Here is a 19060-nt window from a genome sequence, read left to right on the forward strand (position 1 = left end):
TTATTTGGTTTTGCAAAATTACCCACCAGGTACACTTGTTTACTTTTTTAGCAATATATACAAGTGCTTATTAAATCATTAATCTTTATATCAATGTAGGAACTCTTGATATAGCACAAACGTCCGATAGAAAACTAGACAATGCTTAGGACTATGGTCCTCAAACTTGACATGGACATAAGATGGAGTATGGGGTCACCGGGTCCAAAGTTAAGATCACAGTGAATGTGAACGCGAAAGGTCACAATCACATTGACAGAGACCCTGCCGGCAGGAGGATACATGTATATTTGAATATATTTTATTAAATTGTTCAAGTATTCTTGACAACATGCCGTTCAAGGTGTCGGGGGCATTATGTTTCACAAACATTTCTTGTTTTGATGCTGTTTTCATGTACATCAAAGTTTCAACACCTCTTCCCCAATAAAACCCCTGAGGTTGCAAGTACCTTAAAGTTAACTAGTAAATCACAGAAAGGATGGAAGTGACTCGCTAGGGTTCATGAAAGCTTTTACATGATTGTTATGTGAATTGAATTAATCGTCAAATGTTAGCACTAATACTCGTTAGGATAACAACTTTTGTAACAAATAAGGCGAAGGAGAAGAACTTGTATTCAGTATCAATGTATTTCACAGCAGGTTGATATGATCCGTGATTCAAACATTACAGCACATACAATGCATCACACAATTACATATTTTACATTTGTGTTTACAAAAGCACTTGTTTTTCTTATTATTAAATTAATCGGTCAGTGTCAAACACAGTACAAAAAACAACATTGGAGCTGTCTAAGTAATATATCGAAGAATACACAATAATGATAAATGAAAGCATCTATGTCAAATACAATAAAAAAACTCTTGGATATAACTTGTTGATAAAGCGAAGATTGAAAAATACTATTGAATGGATGAGTCATTGTCAACAACAACTGTATATCAACCGTTGGAGTGTTGATGGACAGACATTACACATCCGGTTGATATGATCCGTGAGTCAAACGTTATAACACATTCTATGCTAATGTTGCTTTTTTGCAATCAAACATAACAAAATTACACTGTGTTTACATAAGCACTTGTTTTTCTTATCATAAAATTAATCGGTTAGAGTCAAAATCAATACAAACAACCACATTGAAGCTGTGTAAGTAATATGACGCAGATTACACAATAATGATAAATGACTGCATCAGTGTCAATTACAATGAAACACTCCTAGATAAGTATTATTGATACAGCGAAGGTTAAAAAATATTATTGGACGGTTCATTTTTAAACACAATGGTAAATCAAACTTTTGATTTTTTAAAGACAGACAAAATGTAATCCGTGCGTTTCGATACAAACTATTTTAGTATGGACAAGTTGAACGGATTTAAGACATATCGTACGTGTAGTATGCAGTGAAATGGTCGTTAGAACTGTCATTAGCTAAATAATTTGGATCGCTGACAGATATAGATATTCTATCATTTACATACAACTTAAAAGCCGCGGATATAAAACTTGTAAAAATAACATTGTCGGATTCTTTGATAGATTTTTGGCGATGCATAAGAACACTTGTTGTTCCATATCGGTGGGACAGCAGATTAAAGTTGTGTCCGAATATTTGTGTTGTATTGTTCGTTCCTGTGGTATTAACAATCAGCGTTGAAGATACTATGTAGTAGCCTGGTCTCTTGATGAAGATTTCTCCCTCAAGCTCGAGATGAATGCATTTGTTTGCGGTGCGTGTGTGGCCGTTTTTGTTCCATCGAAGTTTAGAATGACCTAAACAAAAGAAAAAAAGATAAACTCGAATGTCGATTTCTATATTGATCGAACGTTACACAAAGCACATTGGCCAAACAGATATGTGGACCAGTAGATTAAGGTTATGACTTGATGAAGTTATCGTTTTGTTTGTTCCCGTGGTATTAACATTAAGCGTTGAGGACACTTTGTAGTAGACTGATTTCTTAGTAAGGATTTTTCCTTCAAGCTTGAAATGAATGAATGTTTCATTGAAATGCATGAATGTTTGCACTGAATGTGCGGCTATAAAAGAAAAGATAACCAGAAGACTTCATAATATCAGTCTTTATAGACTGTTGGTATGGTGCACAGAGATGTATTGCTGTTTAAAGCTACTCTGATTTTAGAACATGCAACAGCGTACCACACTGTCACACTGGGCCCCCGTGTATATCCCTCCCTCATTGTTGTGGGGACACCAGCCAAACGTTTTGTTCTTTCTTTTCGTACTAAAAATTATGTTTCTGATGATCTGTGTTAACATTGCCCTCAAATACTTATGTCTTACTGCATTTGAAACGCCTATGTAGATCGGCCGTATTGGCCAAATGAAGCCAATTGCATTCAGTTAGTAATTTGTTCTGAAATACACTTTTTACGTCAGCATGTTTACGCATGACTAATGCACAACATAAACCTGCGTAAAAAGGGAACATTTGTTTTTTCCATGTATCGTATTAAAGAGAGGCCTAAAATCCAACGCGGGAAAGGCGAGAATTTCAAACGAAAATAATCAAATTACTTCTTTTCACAAAATAAGACGTGCTATTGTATGAATGTTAGAAAATACATCATAATGAATATATTTTTCAATTAAGTCGTCGTCATATTAAAACACTTCATACAATAATCTCACTTTATGACTAGAATAAATCAGCTATGTTGTATAGTAACCTCACCGAGAAACTAACTAGTGAAAATGACTCTTTCCGCGGAAAGAACGAATGATTACGAAAAGAACATTCAAACTGCCCATTATTATTCAATTGCCCACGATGTTTATTTAATATTAATATTATACGAAACGTAAATAGTTTGTGTAATTTTGTACATTTTCATTAATATTAGGCAGGTTTAATTAAGTTTAATAAAAGATGCTCAGCGGAAAGGGCTACGAGGAGTGCACTTTTTCACGGGAAGGACATTCAAAATGCACATTCTGATCAAATTGCAAATGGTTTTAATTAATATTGTTATAATACATAAATAAATAATTTGAGTAACTTTTGCATTCCTCAATTATTATTTAAAAACATATATGCTCATCCATTTCGCGACATATCATAGACGTGTTTATCTGACGTCTATAACGGTGTTTAAGTTATATTTTAAATGTACTTGTGCATACATTTATGTGAATGTTTAAATTTCATAACACAGTTAGACAAAGTGTTTAGTCAATGTCTGCCATACACATAATGCATGATTACACGAAAGGGACCTTCTGATGCACTCAGTTTTAAATCCCTTGATTCCCCCAGAACTATTTTGTATGTTTATACGCAATCAAACATTGTTAAATATAATTGGGTTCTTTGAAATGCGCCAATCATCATTTTTAAAGATAGTTCTTGGTAGTTATAAGGTAGGGAATCGAACATGTGACCTCTGGATTAACAGTTAAATGTATATCACTTAATTCCGGATCCGGCACTACTCTTTCTTTGTATGATTTTGTCCGATTTATTTAAACTGTTTCATGCGCAAAATAACATTGTCAGAGCACTAGCTATCTATTTCCGCGGTACTTTCCGAAGCATTTAGATGTATATGATATTGGATATTGACCGTAAAAACATGCAATACAATAAACAAGTCAGTGTTTGTACTATCCCGGCAACAACATTCCGGAGGATGCAAATTCGAATATGGTTATGTGCATGTTTTAATTGTCCATATATTTTTCATCATAATTACTTCTTTATATTTTTCAAAACATATCATATGGTCATTTAATTTGTATACTATCGAATTTAAAATCTCACTCAAACTTTCTTGACGTTAGTATGATTACCTTGGACTATATCACTTGGTACGCTATCTACCACCCCAACAAGTTTAGCTGTAGGCGTTTTCATTCCGTACCACTCACAGTCGGGGATAAACGATTCTCCGACCAATTGACCTGTATTTAAGTATAAATAAAACCAAAAATCACTGCATGCATTTTTAGTAACTTGTTTACCTTTATTAAAATTATAGGATAACATTTACCTTCTTAAAGTTATGAGTCAGAATAACAAATCGAATTTTAATGAAACAGTTAATATTCATTACGTTTGCTCGTTTCATATTGAAATCTTGGAAGAAATTATTTCATTGGTCCATGCAAAAGGAATGTTTCTATTGAATTGATAAGGTTCAGGACATTTGAAATACATTTTTTTACAATGTACATATTCATGTACATATTCAAACATAAAATACAAATGGGGTGACAACTTTTTAAAAGAAATCGGCTTTATATATTTTTATATATCATTTTAAAAAGATATAGATACGAGCTCTAAACATCAATAAAAAAAACTAACTAACTCGGATTTGCTTGTCCGTTCTCGACGTATCGTTTTTTCATCTCCTGAGAAAAAAAACACACACTACCATGTAGACATATGCATAGATAGCATTACTTATAAATCTTTTTTAAACACAAAACCACGAGAAAAAAATGTCGCAATAGTATAGATTACTTTCATGCACTTCTAACTTCTCATAAAAGATATCGAAATGAATCGATTTATTTTCGAGAAATTCCAATAATAATGGAAATGATGGGCTGGTTTTGAAGTGCTTGTCATCACTATAGAAATGAAAAAACAACAACCCCAAAACAAATCCATTTACAAAGGTTTACAGCTAATATAACTAGTTGAAATATGGTTTGTTGAATAGTTCTAGTAACAAAATATAAATTAACTAGTTAAACATATTTTAAACGCAAAATCATCAAATATGCTCATTACTTTTCGAATGCGGAGCTCCATAACTCTGCGAGTTGGACCACAGCATACCGAATCGTTATGTATTTGTCTCCATGCATCGATGAGATGTTCTTTTTCCGTGTAGGGGTGCGATTGTCTGATGTCATCGCATGTCACACAGTAAGTGTTGGTCTCCAATGGCGGCGGTTCCTTATGGATTCTCCATGATACAGCCAAGACGAGGAAAAGGAGTGACTGTACAATTGTCAGTGTGACTAATCCCACACATGCAAGTTGTAATGTAATCATACACGTGCAACCAAGACCCATTGTTTGCGATATAAAGAAACTTCAGGTCGTTCCCCTGGTGTCTATTTTCGTATTTTATAGATATATTAAAATTATAATTAAAAGTACGCCTTACTTGTTTGTATCATACTGTATTTGAATTCAATTACATAACTTAGCCAATAAACCAAACGATTAAGTTTGATATCAATAATGCGAAATTTAGAGAACTATAACTGAATAAATTAAAACGGTGCTTTGTTGAAAATATTTTTAATCATATATATTTTCATAAACTTAAATGATAAAATGCAACTACTTTCACCTTTTACTTAGCTAGAGACCGGAACACTTTTTCTAGCAGGATAACGGTGTTGTATGGTGTTTCCACTTTGAATGCAAACAAAATGCTGAAAAGTACATTAATGGTTTTGAATTGGTGAGAATTGTGACGTTTTTATATAAATCGTAGTTATTTATAAGTTTAGAACTGCTAGTGATTGGGGATAATTTTAAAAGTAAAACGAAAAATACCTTAAAATACCGATGAACCTTACAAATGGTTACACAATGCTACAGTATGTTACACAATGGACGACGGCATTCAATGTTTAGTTACAAGAAACGTCATATCTCCAGCGTAAGATGTGCATGCGCTCGACATGCCAGTTTTACCATATCGCGCTGATTGTTATTTTTAGTTATTTATATAATAATGAAAACTATTTTAAACAATTTACAGGCAAACAATACATTTCAAAACGTATTTTCTAATAATTCATTTTCAAATTAAATATTGGATGGTTATGTTTATTTTCAGTAAAAAATGGGACGGTACATAGTAAGACATAGTAAACGATTAAGAGAAACAAATTGATATTCTATATCAGATGGACTATAAAACGTATAAACAAGTACGCGTAATATGTTCTATAAAAGTTTTATATAATTACATGTTAGATTGCCACCGCCGTCTCCTTTTTCTGGGCTTGGGACCAGCAGACTTTTTGTAGCAAAGTAACGTTAACTACTACTACTACTACTACTACTACTACTAGTACTAGTACTAGTACTACTACTACTACTACTACTACTACTACTACTACTACTACTATCGACACTCAACAGATTGAAAATGTCCATAGCTTTTGTTACATGGGTATACAATTTTACTATACCAGAAGTTTAGGAAATGCTGTTAAGTCACTGAACGATCTAGCCACAATAATGCGCGTTAAGGGAACGTTTTTTAACATTTGGATATTTATTGTGTTCCCAACACAATAAAGTATTCCCTATTATTTACTTAGACCAAACCTAGCTTACCATTAACTTTTGGGAAAGAACACGTGAGGTCTTTATTAAGCAGTTTATCAAAGTACGTCTTGCTTTTTCTACAGCTGATCTCGAACTCCCCGAGATATGCGCGCGCACCAGTGACGTCAGCACTTTATGTGTAAACAGGTCGAAGATTGCGCTCGTACTACAACAAAAATTATCAAAAAATTAAGACTCTGAAGCGGCTGTTTATATGGACTACTGAACGATCAAGCTTTCAAAGCATACAATAACCTTTTATCAATATTCAGTAGACTTAGTCTGGATGTTATGACAGCTGTCATTGTTTGACTCCATGATTGCCCAAATCCTTATGTATAGATATAGGGTCTCGGGAATTTATGATATGAAAGAGGATGTCAAACTTCATCTCAGGTTTTGTAAACATATTCATGACCTTCTAAAGATCTTCTTCTTAAAACGCTTTATCAAATTGTTTCCGCCAACTCGTCTAAGACCAAAACGGTCATACAATCCGAAACTCAACCCATTGATCGATCTATAATGGATATTTGGGGTTTGGTTAGCATGTGATATTTGTCATAAACAGTTTTACAATTGGTCCACCTTGAAATGTATCTAACCTGCTTACAACTCTTATCTTAACCATAATCAGGGAGGAATCCAGGATTTGACGTTTGAGGGGTTTGAGCTGGAGACATGCAGCTAACAATGCAAAAAATATTTTTATGATAAAAACAAAAAGAATGCATATATGATTTAGGTATTTGTAAAAACATTAGCCTTTATTAATATATCTTTTTAATTAATAGCCATTTGTTACTTGCTTAGGACGGCGTGGCTCTGTAACAGGCTACAACGGGATAACCGGTGTTTGGAAGACGGGGTGTTGCTTGGAGATAGTGGGTAAGTAAAATATCTTATACTATATAAAGCATGATGTCATAAGAAGAAATCAGTTGCGATATAGACTTTGCATTATGTGATTGTAACTAAGGGACACTTTTTATTATTTTATTATTGATATTACATGTAATATTATTTTCACCAGATATCCTTTACGGCCATTCCTTATGACGCCGTTTCTGGACGCAGACTCTCCTGATAAGGAGAGGTAACAGATAGCCCACGCTAGAACCTGTGTTTGCATAGAATGGGCCTTTGGAAGACTCGAGTGGCGTTTTTACGTGTTGCACACAGAGGTAAGTTTTTGTAAATATTATTCGAATAATATAACTAGGTTCGAACAGTCAATTATCAGTCAAGTGTATTTATTCACAAGTACCCATTTTAATGTCTATTATATGAATAATCTTGGCTAGTTTAACTATTTTTATCAGCATTAGTCCAGACAAGACCTGCCGCATAGCTACAGCCTGTGCTAAACGCCACAACATTTAGTTTGACCAGAAATTATTGAGAATTTTATTAACAACTTTGATGTGGCAACATATTTGTTTTGTGCTCATCATCAATTAACTTCTTTTAATATAAGGGGATGCAACTCTTCCCTTAAATTTCACAGTATTCTGTTAGAGTGATCTCCCTTTGTTTACATTTGCGCAGACGACCTTAAAAGTGTTGAAATGAGTGCATCTGAGAAAAGAAAGATTGTTTGGGTTTAGTCACGTCCCGAAGAGACCATGAGGAAAGAGCTTCATTCCTTAGGCTGGGAAAAAAAGAATGCAACGTCATCCCAACTCATGAGGTCAGAGCAAAAACAGAAGAGGTTGGATTGGTGTTTGCGTCACACAGACTATAACTAGGATAATGTGATAATCTCTGATGAAAGCTCTTTTTGGCTCTACCCAAATGGTATGAAAATGTGGACTAAAGACGATAAATCTCCACTTTACCAGCGACCAAAACACAGTCCTAAGTTCCATGTGTGGGGTGGGGTATGTCGCTTTGGAGTGATGCCACTGTGTGTCTTCGAGGGTAATTTACCAGTAAGCGGTATACAGACATTCTTCATGGACATTTGCGTCCAACAGCCCAGGTTTTGTATGGAAATGAAAATGAATGGAATTTGCAACAAGATAATGATCCAAAACATACGGATGTAGCCCTGTGGATATTTCAGCATTTAGTAAAAAGTGTTGTCTGCTCCAGTTCTTATATTTTGTGTTGACCTCTACCTTCCCCCCTGATATTGATGTTGTTGTGAGAACAGCAATCTGCCAGGATTGAAGCTTTTGGCGTACTTTTAGAGTCTTATCATTTTAATTAGTTCTTGGAAGTATTTCCATGTTTGGTATGTATTAAATGCATTCTAGTGTGTTATTCTTTTAATTGCAATATGTTGTATTGGTTGTGCACTCTGTATTTTGGGAAGGTTTGGTAAATTCTGTTCTATCACAGTATTTCAAGATAGAAGTTCCTTTTAAGTTACCCTTTGTATGTGTTTCACTGTGTTCATAATTGTTTACAGTAGTAACCACAATGACCAGATTTAACAGACACCATGGATGAGAGATGAGAGACATGTATACAGTGAGAACACTCAGTTCCATAAACTTGTAAGTGTATCTGTAGTTGTTGATGTCACATGTTTAATTGTTGTTGCCATTACTGTATTATCTTTGTAAGAAATGCTATTTATCTCATTAGTCGTTTGTTAATACGGGCCACTAAGCACGTGATTATTGTATGAGATAAACCTTTTCTTTAACCTATTTTAATAACTAAATGGGATGATGCATTTAACTGATAACTGTTTATATTATATTTCAGTGTGTTGCTTCGTGCTTCGTGCCTCATGTTTCATGATTCATGTTGATGTACGATTCCTATGTAATTAGAGACGAAGAGTAAACTATGGGAAACAGCTTTCGTTAGTTATACACACTAAGACATAAAACGAACCTCGACCGGCTTGGTCTTATACTCCCTATAACTATTATATGACCTTAATAAAGGTCAGGGTAAAGGCCAGACAATTATACGGATAAACATGCAAAATCCTGGAACTTAGCGGAAAATGTCACAGTTTTGTTTAGGCCAAGCTACAGTCCTGACCTAAATCCTATTGAAAATATTTGGGGGCTAATGAAGAACAATATCAACCAGAAAAAACCTAACCACCATAGATGCTATGAAGCAGGAGCTAGTCAGTTTCTGGGACACTATGGACCCTGATTTGATAACTTCTTTGATAGTGAGTATGCCCATGAGGATTAAAGCATGTATTACTCAGGAAGGCGGACTTACAAAATATTGAAAGCTGGTGATTTCATATTGTGAACCATGAATATATGTTGTGTTCAACATCATGATACAAACAAACAATTGATGCTATGTTTTGTTCTAGTTTTATGTATAAAAACATAAATCTCAATAATTTCTGGTCAAACTATAGCAGTCATGTTTAACATGCCCGAAGTATAAAATGGAGATGTCATAGAGAATGTTGAAAATAATGTGCGCAACGATGTTGGAGCTAGAACAGCGATACGGGCTTTCAATGTTACCAATTACTTTTAATCATCATCATCATCATCATCATCATCATCATCATCATCATCATCACACCCACCACCAATACCATCATCATCATCATCATCATTATCACACCAACCGCCACGACCACGACCATCACTACTATCATCATCATCATCATCATCATCATCATCATCATCATCATCATGCCGGAATAAACAAGAGCTTGCACTGTTAGTTTTTTATTATTCTAATAACATGTCTATTAACAATACAAGTACGAAAACACAGTAGTTAAAGAATTGGTTCTTGATGAAGGAGTCAACTTCCTCGTTGTCCATCCTCCGTTCATACTTCATGTACACGTTGCTGTGTTTTAGTCAGCTTTTGCTGAAAACGATTAAGTATTAAATAGGAATATTAATACTGTATCATATTTAAGGAGATAGTTCAAAATATTACATACTTGAACAAATAATACTTATACCATTACCAAAAATAATAATTTCAGCAGCTACAACAGTCACTCTAGCGAAAGCAATACAAGTAGGAGAAAATTGATTTTATTAATGGTGTTTAGCTTTTTTTGCTAATGCCACCTGCTATTTAAAACACTAAATTTGCCACTCGGCAACCTCTTCAGTGAGGAGTTTATTTCGCATTAGACTGCAAACACAATAACAAAGAATGTCTTGATCAATACAAGGTTAAGTTGATAGGGATATATGGATATTCTAGAAGAAGGTAGTAGAAGTCTGTAGTTATTGGAGGAGCAAGCACTTTAACATGGTATACGTTCCTGTAAGTTTGACACAACTCCTGGACTAGTTCAGACCGTATACTTAGCTCGTATACTCTTTCAGTCCACATTCTATTTTTCACTTTGCCAGTCACACCTTCGTAAACATATGATTATGTTTAGAGTACAAATAAAAATATTATATTAAAAAAATGATTAGCTATGAATTTTCCCGCAAAAATCGGTAACTTATAGGATATAACAATGGCCTATGACCAAAACTAGTTTCAAGATTCGCTATAATCAATATCATTAAGAATATCCTCCATATACGTTTTGCATGAGGAAACGCCTCTGATTTTTAAGTATAAAGAATACGCGTTGCGTGTTATGTTCCAATCAAATCAAAAACAGAAACTATCGTTGTCTTACACATTAAATAGAGTCTCTTTAATTCTTGTTCAATGGTAATTGTGTAATATCCGTATGTGCCGACTACCCTCCCTTTTCAAAGTGAAGAAAAGTAATGATAATACTCTCTGGACGGAAAACTAAACATGCCTGCATGACTGCAGGAATTTCAGAATTTAGCATCAGCCGCAGCATGACATGTTTTATCAATAGAATCTTACCAAAGTGTTTGACTTTGCATTATTCTTCAAATCGATAAATGTATTTAGAACGAAATAGATAAGACAAGAAAGACCATTGATGCAAAGCATCAAAGGGCGCCGTTTAATAGTTTATGCACTTGTTATATGTTGAAAAACAAGTAATGTCAAGGTCAACAAGCATATTATGGTGTATTGAACCGCATCTATGAAATTCTCAAAATGTTTGTAGTTTTCTGCATGACAACATAGGCAAAAGCATTGAAATTGAAGATTTTCAAGTTGAACATTTCATTAGGGGTGGGGTACATTAATGAACACGACAGAATTAGGGTGCTTGTGCACTGTACTTTTTGTCATTGCCACATACCCATATACCAAGTTTTATTTCAATACCATAAGTAGTTTTAAAGTAATGTTCTGGTCAAGAAAAAGCGGCAAAGGGCAATAATTATGTAATTAGCTTAAAAACAGCTATAGTCATTGTGCACTGCACTTCCTCTCGTTGTACTAAATACCATTGAATGATGTTTAATGAAATTCCAAAAAAAGTAGTTTTCTAGTTATGCTCCGGATAGGAAAAGATACAAAGGGAATAACTCTTGCAATACGCTGAAATAGAGTTATTGTTCATGTACACTGCAGTTCTAATCATAAAGGGGGAGGGGGCAACGTCGCCATGCTGGAATGACAACTTGTAGGGAAGAATAAGTTACCTCATTCATCATGAAGAAGTGATATGAAATAACAATTCAACAATTTGTGTAGTACTTTAATAAACATTATCATTTCGTCCAAAAGTTGCAAACATAAATAGAACATAATTATTGAACTGTAAAGTTGCAAACATAAATAGAACATAATTATTGAACTGTTATATAAAAAGTGAACATTGTTTACTAGATGAAATGCATTTATAACATAACATGCCTTGTTTTTAGCTGTTTAATAATACTAATGTTAACTTCTTCATTTACATAGTAAAGAAGAGTTGAAAATGGATGTTTTAGTTGATATTAACACAAAAACAGCATATGTCTTATTGGACAATGGCATTTTTTTTCAAATATGATAAAAATAACGCATTCAAACTGAATATGTATCAGACTATGTATGAAGGAAATAATACTGTTTCTATTTTTCATAAAGGTTTTGAAATACAACAATTCACATATAAGCATAAATAGGCCAAATATGCAAAAAAAAAAAATAGTAAACAATGTGTGAAAGTGATACTGAACACTTAAAATAATTTCTTTGTGCATTAAATGAATATATACCTGAAAAGCAATACTAAATCAAGTCCAAAATGTATAATAACATGAAAAACACCCCTTTATGAATATCTTCATAACAAATCAGAGTACATGTAAACAATTATCATTTATATCATTAGTATCAAATGTGTCCAGTTTAAAGTGTGTTTTCATTTGCATTAAATTACATTGTAATATATACCAGAAAAGCAAAAATCCTTAAATGTATAAGAAACTAAAGACAATAAAGAATAACACCCATATATCTCCAAAACAAATCAGAGGTCACCTATATATAAAACAATAATCATTCCTATAGTTAGTATCAAATGTGTCTAGTTTTGTGTGTCTGTTCATTATCTTTAAATGAGCATCTTTAAAGTGAACTCTTATTTGAAATCAACACATCAAATTGAGTGAAAAAACAATAACTACTTACTAAATAATGCATTTACTGAAATATCGTTTACTGATAACAAGCTTGTCACCCTGTTTATAATAGCAGAATGCATGACAAATATTAAATGATCAATTGGTGATTGCTAAAAGATTTACTGTGGTCTATTATAGTATCACAAGGCAGAAATACCGTGTTTTAAGTTCATTCTTATTAGCAAATTGAACTCCTTCATTAGAAACATTGTTGTTGACATCTATCAACCCATTTTGAAAAATGAAAACAATAATATTAATTTCATAAGTCTTATTGGGGAGTAAGAGTGCATCTTTAAAAATAGTGTGTGTGTTTTTTCACTTAAATATGTAACAATTCAATTTGATAAATGAGACAAAAGTTAGGAAATAGAAGTAGTAATTGTACATAAAACAAAACATCAACACAAATTGAAAAAGCTCAATATAACAGGAAATCTATATTATGAAAACACAAATCCTTAAAGGCCATAATTATTTGAACTGAATTAAGGTATAAGTAATACACACTTTTATAAAGCTTTTACGGACAACATAGTTATTATGATGGTACACTATGGGACTTTTATCCAAATTTTGAAGATTTTTTACTGTTAATTAAAAATATTTTGTCTTTATTTGATTTTTTTTCACATTATCAGAGATTATGAAATAAACACAACAGTTTCTGGTAAAATAAACTTCAGTTAACAGAAAAATTACGTTCAACCGAACATATTATTGATACACATGGAAAAAAATTCATTTTGATTGATCTTGTGAGTCTTCGGAACAGAGCAGTATTTCGATGTTTGAAAATATATAGCAGTTTTATAAATTCATAAAAAAATAGTTAATAATAAGACAACCTGCTGAAATCATTTAAATATTTTCTTTGATGTCTAATGAACAATTCAAAAGACAATTTATGATAGTTTACCATTCAGTTTTGAAGAAAATATACATAATGTCATGTAACTATACATTTTTATAACTAATAAAATGCTTAAAAATCAACCTTTTTTTCTTGTAAAAAGCTCAATTGGACTTATTCATAAAATGTAATCATTCAAATAAATGAATTTTACTTATGATACTAACTCAGAATTCAGAGTTTCTTTACATATTTAAATTTAAAAGTAAGTTAGTAAGTACCCTCCAAAAATGTCAGAGTGAAAGTTCTCAACTAATGTCTTTTTAATATTATAACATGTAAACAGTCTCTGCTGGTAATCGATGTCTATTTGTTTTATTTAGTCAATGGTATTCTAACATTTAGAACTTTTCACAATGATTCTTCACTCTTCAACATTTGAAGTTTGGTTTGTCCCCATGCGTTTGCACTTGTAGTGTCTGCACAGATGAAAATTACTCAATGCTGAGTCAATGCTGATTTAACAGGTCTTTACCCATCTAGAATGTTTAGTGCTGTAAAAGAAAAAAAAGTACTTTCTAACTAATTTGTATAGATAATAATACTGCCATACATATACAAAATAAAATATAAACAGTTTAAAATTTCTCAACATTATTTAAAAACAACAACAATAAGCTGATACATACATGTATATAATATAAAGAAAATTACTAAATTTATCAATAAAATTCATCATCACCACCACCATCACCACCACCACAACCACTGGATTATTGAAAACAGTGAGTTTATAAAACAACAAAAACCAACTCAAATATGTTTTATATGAAATACTCACATCATCTCTATCAGATGTGGATAGACATGGATGTCAAATCTGTCTCAATGATCCAACAAAGTATTTAATGCAGGCTGGAATTCTTCATATAATAGTAATATTCAGACTCAGTCCTTTTCCTGCCTGAAAGAAATTAGACTTCTTATTATCAACAACAGAAACTACAACCGTAAAATACAAATGCACATGTATTAATTATACATTCTGCACTAATATCCGTTTTAGCCAAGAGTAAGGGTTGGTAGGCACAAATGTGTAGATGTTGTGCATATAATTGATAATGATTCACAACAGTATGGCGTTCAACAAGACCTACACCAAGCAAATGAATGTCGCTTGTGTCCAAGCTGTTGTGGCTTCCAGCCCGAAACCATGTACATCTTTTAATACAGGTTTATTTTGAAAATATGCAGTTTGTAAACAAATAATGGGTATTTTTAAGTCTAATATTTTTCTAAGATAAAAAAAATCAAATAAAAGATTACATACTCATATCATATACATAAATGATGTACATAAGTACATTTAAAAATATGTAACATGTACATAATGCACCAGTCAATTGTAACCACGGCCCTCCAGGTCTGGGGATATGCTGGGGATATGCCGGGGAAATGGGCTGTGTTTTTAACTTTCAGGTGGACTCGCGGTGCCGGGTGAATACGGTGGTTTTGTCTTTGAGCCAGATATCAGTTCGTCCCTGCAGGACGAGGATTTTACCCGGGGTTGGCTGGACAGAAAGTCAAAGTCCCAGCTATTCCTCGGACCTGGTGGGGCTTTGGTTACAATTGACTGGTGCATTATAAGTAGATGTAAAGTATGTAACATGTATATTTATAGTACATGTAGAAATATTAAAACGCTGTCTTAACGTTTAGCAAATAAAAATTTAAGAATTCCAAAGAAATTAAAAAACAAACATTTTTGAACACATAAACTTACACAACTACTCAAGGATACTTACATGAATATCCCTTTGATACGAATATCCCAATTCCATGCTGATTGTTGACATTAGTTTTTTTCGACAGAAAATCTTCTCTTACGCGTATAATTCACTTATAATCCATGTTTTACTGTAATGACTCAAATTGTTCGATGTATCGTAATCAACTGTCAGTGTGCACTTTTAGTGTTTACTTATTTTAAACGTATATTCATGACAAAACCGAGTTTCCAACTATTAATCGACGATGTAGAAATTCCATTATTGACCTATGAATAGCGGGGAAATACCTTCTGGTTCTAAAAATAGCAACATCCGGATATGTGTAGTGTTCTAAATATAACACAACTCGGGGGCAATCGTAATACAATTTTACTAATGTCACCTTCAACACATTAAAAAATAAAGTTAGGTAAACATTTAATCCAATATCGATTAAATTAAAGAAAACAGCTTACCTCATTGTTTATTAATGCAGTAAACATAACAAAACAACATAAAACATAATTATTCCCATTCACATAATTACCGGTCCACACATTTTACATTTCATTCGGAACTCCTCCGAATATTTACATTTCCGGCACATGATATTACAGTTAACCAATCGGAAAACGTAAACGAAACGGGAACAGTTATTAAACTTATTTGTCGTTCTTCAAATATAATGTTTTGAAGATAATTTGAAGACAATCTATTCAACCACAAATAGCATTTTTAACACCCATGCAATCGCCATCCATTGCATTTTTTAATCATAATAAAATAACAGTAAAACCCAACTGTCAATCAACTTAAAAACCGCTCCTACCACTAACTAAAATAAATTCCCATTCCATAATAGGCGCGCTCTTCTGAGCGGCGCCAAAAACGAATACTATGATTGTTCGGCTTGAACGTACTATACAAGTCACGTATAAATATCACATCATTGAATACTGTCATGAAATTTAAATTAGGAAAGTATAATTCTTACGTTTTTTGATAGTTTTGTGGCATTACCAGACTTTTTAAGGGTTAAAGCGAGTTTATTTCTATTTACGTATGGGGTGTTTATGTGTTTCTGTCTTCATTGTCGTTTGGGTCCTTGCCTTGTGCTCCCAAACAGATTTTTTTCGACTTCTCGGCTTTTCCAAGTAGTTTTTATTGTATGATTAAAGCTATATGGTTGTTCAAGAAATGTTTACATTTAAGTGTGACATTCTGATTTTGTAAAACTCTTGACTGACTTTTGAAATAATGGGTCATGTAAGCGATACTGCAATTAAAACTTCAAGTTGTACATGTCGATTACTGGTATGCACATATTAGTAAAGTTTTTCATAGTACCAATACAGGGAGAGGAATCACATGACTTCAATGGGCTTCTCACATGTGTCTCCACGGTTCATAACCGGTGTAAGCAAACAAGAAAGTAAAGTTATTTCCTAAATAACATTTTAAATTGAAAAAAAGATAGGAAAATATTTCTTAATCTATAAAGGACTAAGCTATTTTCTGCTTCTACAAGTGTGAAATATATTGGATTTGCTTGTATTTTAACGATCCTTGGATTACTTATGACTAAGAAATGTGTACAAAACAAAGAACCACTCAGCGTTGCACCGTTTTACAAAATTCCGTCGAGTTAAAATTATTGGCCCAGGATTATATCGTTTAAAAACAAGCTAATCCAAAATAGTTCGCAGGTGTAGAAGTAGAAAATAGGATAGTCTGTTAAAGGCTAAGAAATGTTTTTCTATCTTTCCCCCCAAACAAGTTATCTAAGATTTAATGTCACTTTCTTGCTTGTTTACATCGGTTTTGAACCGTGGTGACCTATGTGAGAACCCCGTTGAAATCAATTTGAATAAACATTTGAAAGGCACTTAAAAGTTATTTTGGTACGAACATACTTCTAATATGTAATGTCAAATATAAATATATAGATTTATGTTTTTTATTATCATATTTAGTTTGCGTGATTCTTAGACACCTTCGCTAGACCTTTTGAAGAATTTAATGCGGATTTTAGGTTTTATAAGAAACAAAATTTTCGTTCAGACAAACATACAATAGGCAATTTTCAACGAATGATACACGACACTCAAAAGTAATAATGAACTAAACTCATTAGCACTCTAAAAACATCACATTTATATCAAAACATCCCTTATACCTGACGTACTATGTAGACATGTAATTTGTGTAAAAAGTAAGATTGTATCGTTTGCATTTGGGCATGTACATGAGATGTTTGTCTTAATAAAATAACAGCCATAATCGATGTAGAAGTTCTTATACGTGTTAAGCTATGCGCCGTGAAGAAATTTGAGACAAAACTATCTTTACTTCAATTGTATGTGCACTATAATACGAAATACGAAGTTTAAATCAAATCAAATTTTTAATCGAAAAAGAAATCTATGCTTTATATTTCACTTAATAGTCTAAACAATTTAAGGTTTTTAAATTTCCGTTTGTTTGTTTAGAATTGTAATTGAATATTTTGTTAACAGCGTCCTCATTTTACTTCTTTCAATTAGATTTATTGGTTTTGGGTTCAAAATATTTCTTTTGATCCGTTAATAAGAGGGCTCATACGCTAACATTTGAGTATTTTATCGAATATTATTCTACTCTCACATTCAAAACACTTAATTTCAATTCACTTCAACCTTTAAGTGTAACGTTACTAGGAGCACAGTCGTTCAGGGTGAAAAATAAAAAGTTCAGAGTGTTCTTTTGAACAAAAACACTATTTGATTATTTCACATTTAAGATCGTCTAACGATTCATTAGATACTTGACCGATATAATTAGAAGCACAGATATAACGACAGATATTTTTCTATATAATAATTAGTGTGTACGAAAGTACATTGCTTTAGTACATGCATTCATTTTAAGATCGGTAAGAAGGCAAACATCATACTGTGCAATAAGAAACTTGCCGATAATAGCAACGATATTGCGATTTACTTATTGCACGGTTTAACAATTAGCACTAAACAGTTAATACACCCTCATTATTAAGATCATATTTAACTCGCGATTCGCGCTTGTTTAGTATAATACTCGTAATCATTCAAAACATAAGTGGATTCAGTAAATATTACATAGACTGATACCACACCGGTCAGGAATAAGTGTATACATTTATTGGGAAGAATGCGACAAAAGCCTAAAACAAGATGTGTTTTTTTTTCAAATAACAAAAAAATTCCCTTCACTGTTTCAATGACATGGTGAATGCTGTGGGAAAAACGTTTTTAATAGTTAATATAAACCCATTGCTCCTCAAAAATATATAATATGATATAAATACACCTTCATCACTGACCGAAACTGTCACTCATAGACAAGAGTTGTTTATACACGAACTATATCTCCTATATTTATCAGAACAAATACAGACACGCACATCAATGACCCGGCAAACCTATTGTGACGGGTAGAGCTGGTTTCAGTTCAGACAATTGTATCTGACTATGGAAAAGTTTTAATATATTACTTTCAACCACATCGTTTGAAGTAATCTTAAAATAACTTAAAACAGGTAAGATATTCAACACAAAGTAAAGAGATAGCTAGCTATCAGATATCATAATTACATGTCAACTTGTTTTGATAAATACGGGACTGTATT

At 32.8% G+C, this 19060-nt stretch overlaps 1 protein-coding gene across 2 annotated transcripts in view; it reads right to left on the minus strand.

Annotated features, from left to right (window-relative positions):
- Positions 1-601: 601 nt before the first annotated feature.
- The window catches only part of LOC128212074 (uncharacterized), a 35198-nt gene continuing 16739 nt past the window's right edge, over positions 602-19060 (minus strand). For both annotated transcript variants that reach the window (XM_052917324.1, XM_052917334.1), the window contains exons 2-7: positions 6344-6500; positions 5343-5427; positions 4772-5100; positions 4344-4386; positions 3823-3933; positions 602-1784 (exon numbers count right to left, since the gene is read on the minus strand). In XM_052917324.1, the coding sequence (XP_052773284.1) occupies positions 1387-1784; positions 3823-3933; positions 4344-4386; positions 4772-5059 (840 nt within the window). In that variant the 5' untranslated portion in view covers positions 5060-5100; positions 5343-5427; positions 6344-6500 and the 3' untranslated portion in view covers positions 602-1386. The remainder of the gene's footprint in view (positions 1785-3822; positions 3934-4343; positions 4387-4771; positions 5101-5342; positions 5428-6343; positions 6501-19060) is intronic.

Source organism: Mya arenaria, chromosome 2 (assembly GCF_026914265.1).
Source record: "Mya arenaria isolate MELC-2E11 chromosome 2, ASM2691426v1".
Classification (NCBI taxonomy): Eukaryota; Metazoa; Mollusca; class Bivalvia; order Myida; family Myidae; genus Mya; species Mya arenaria.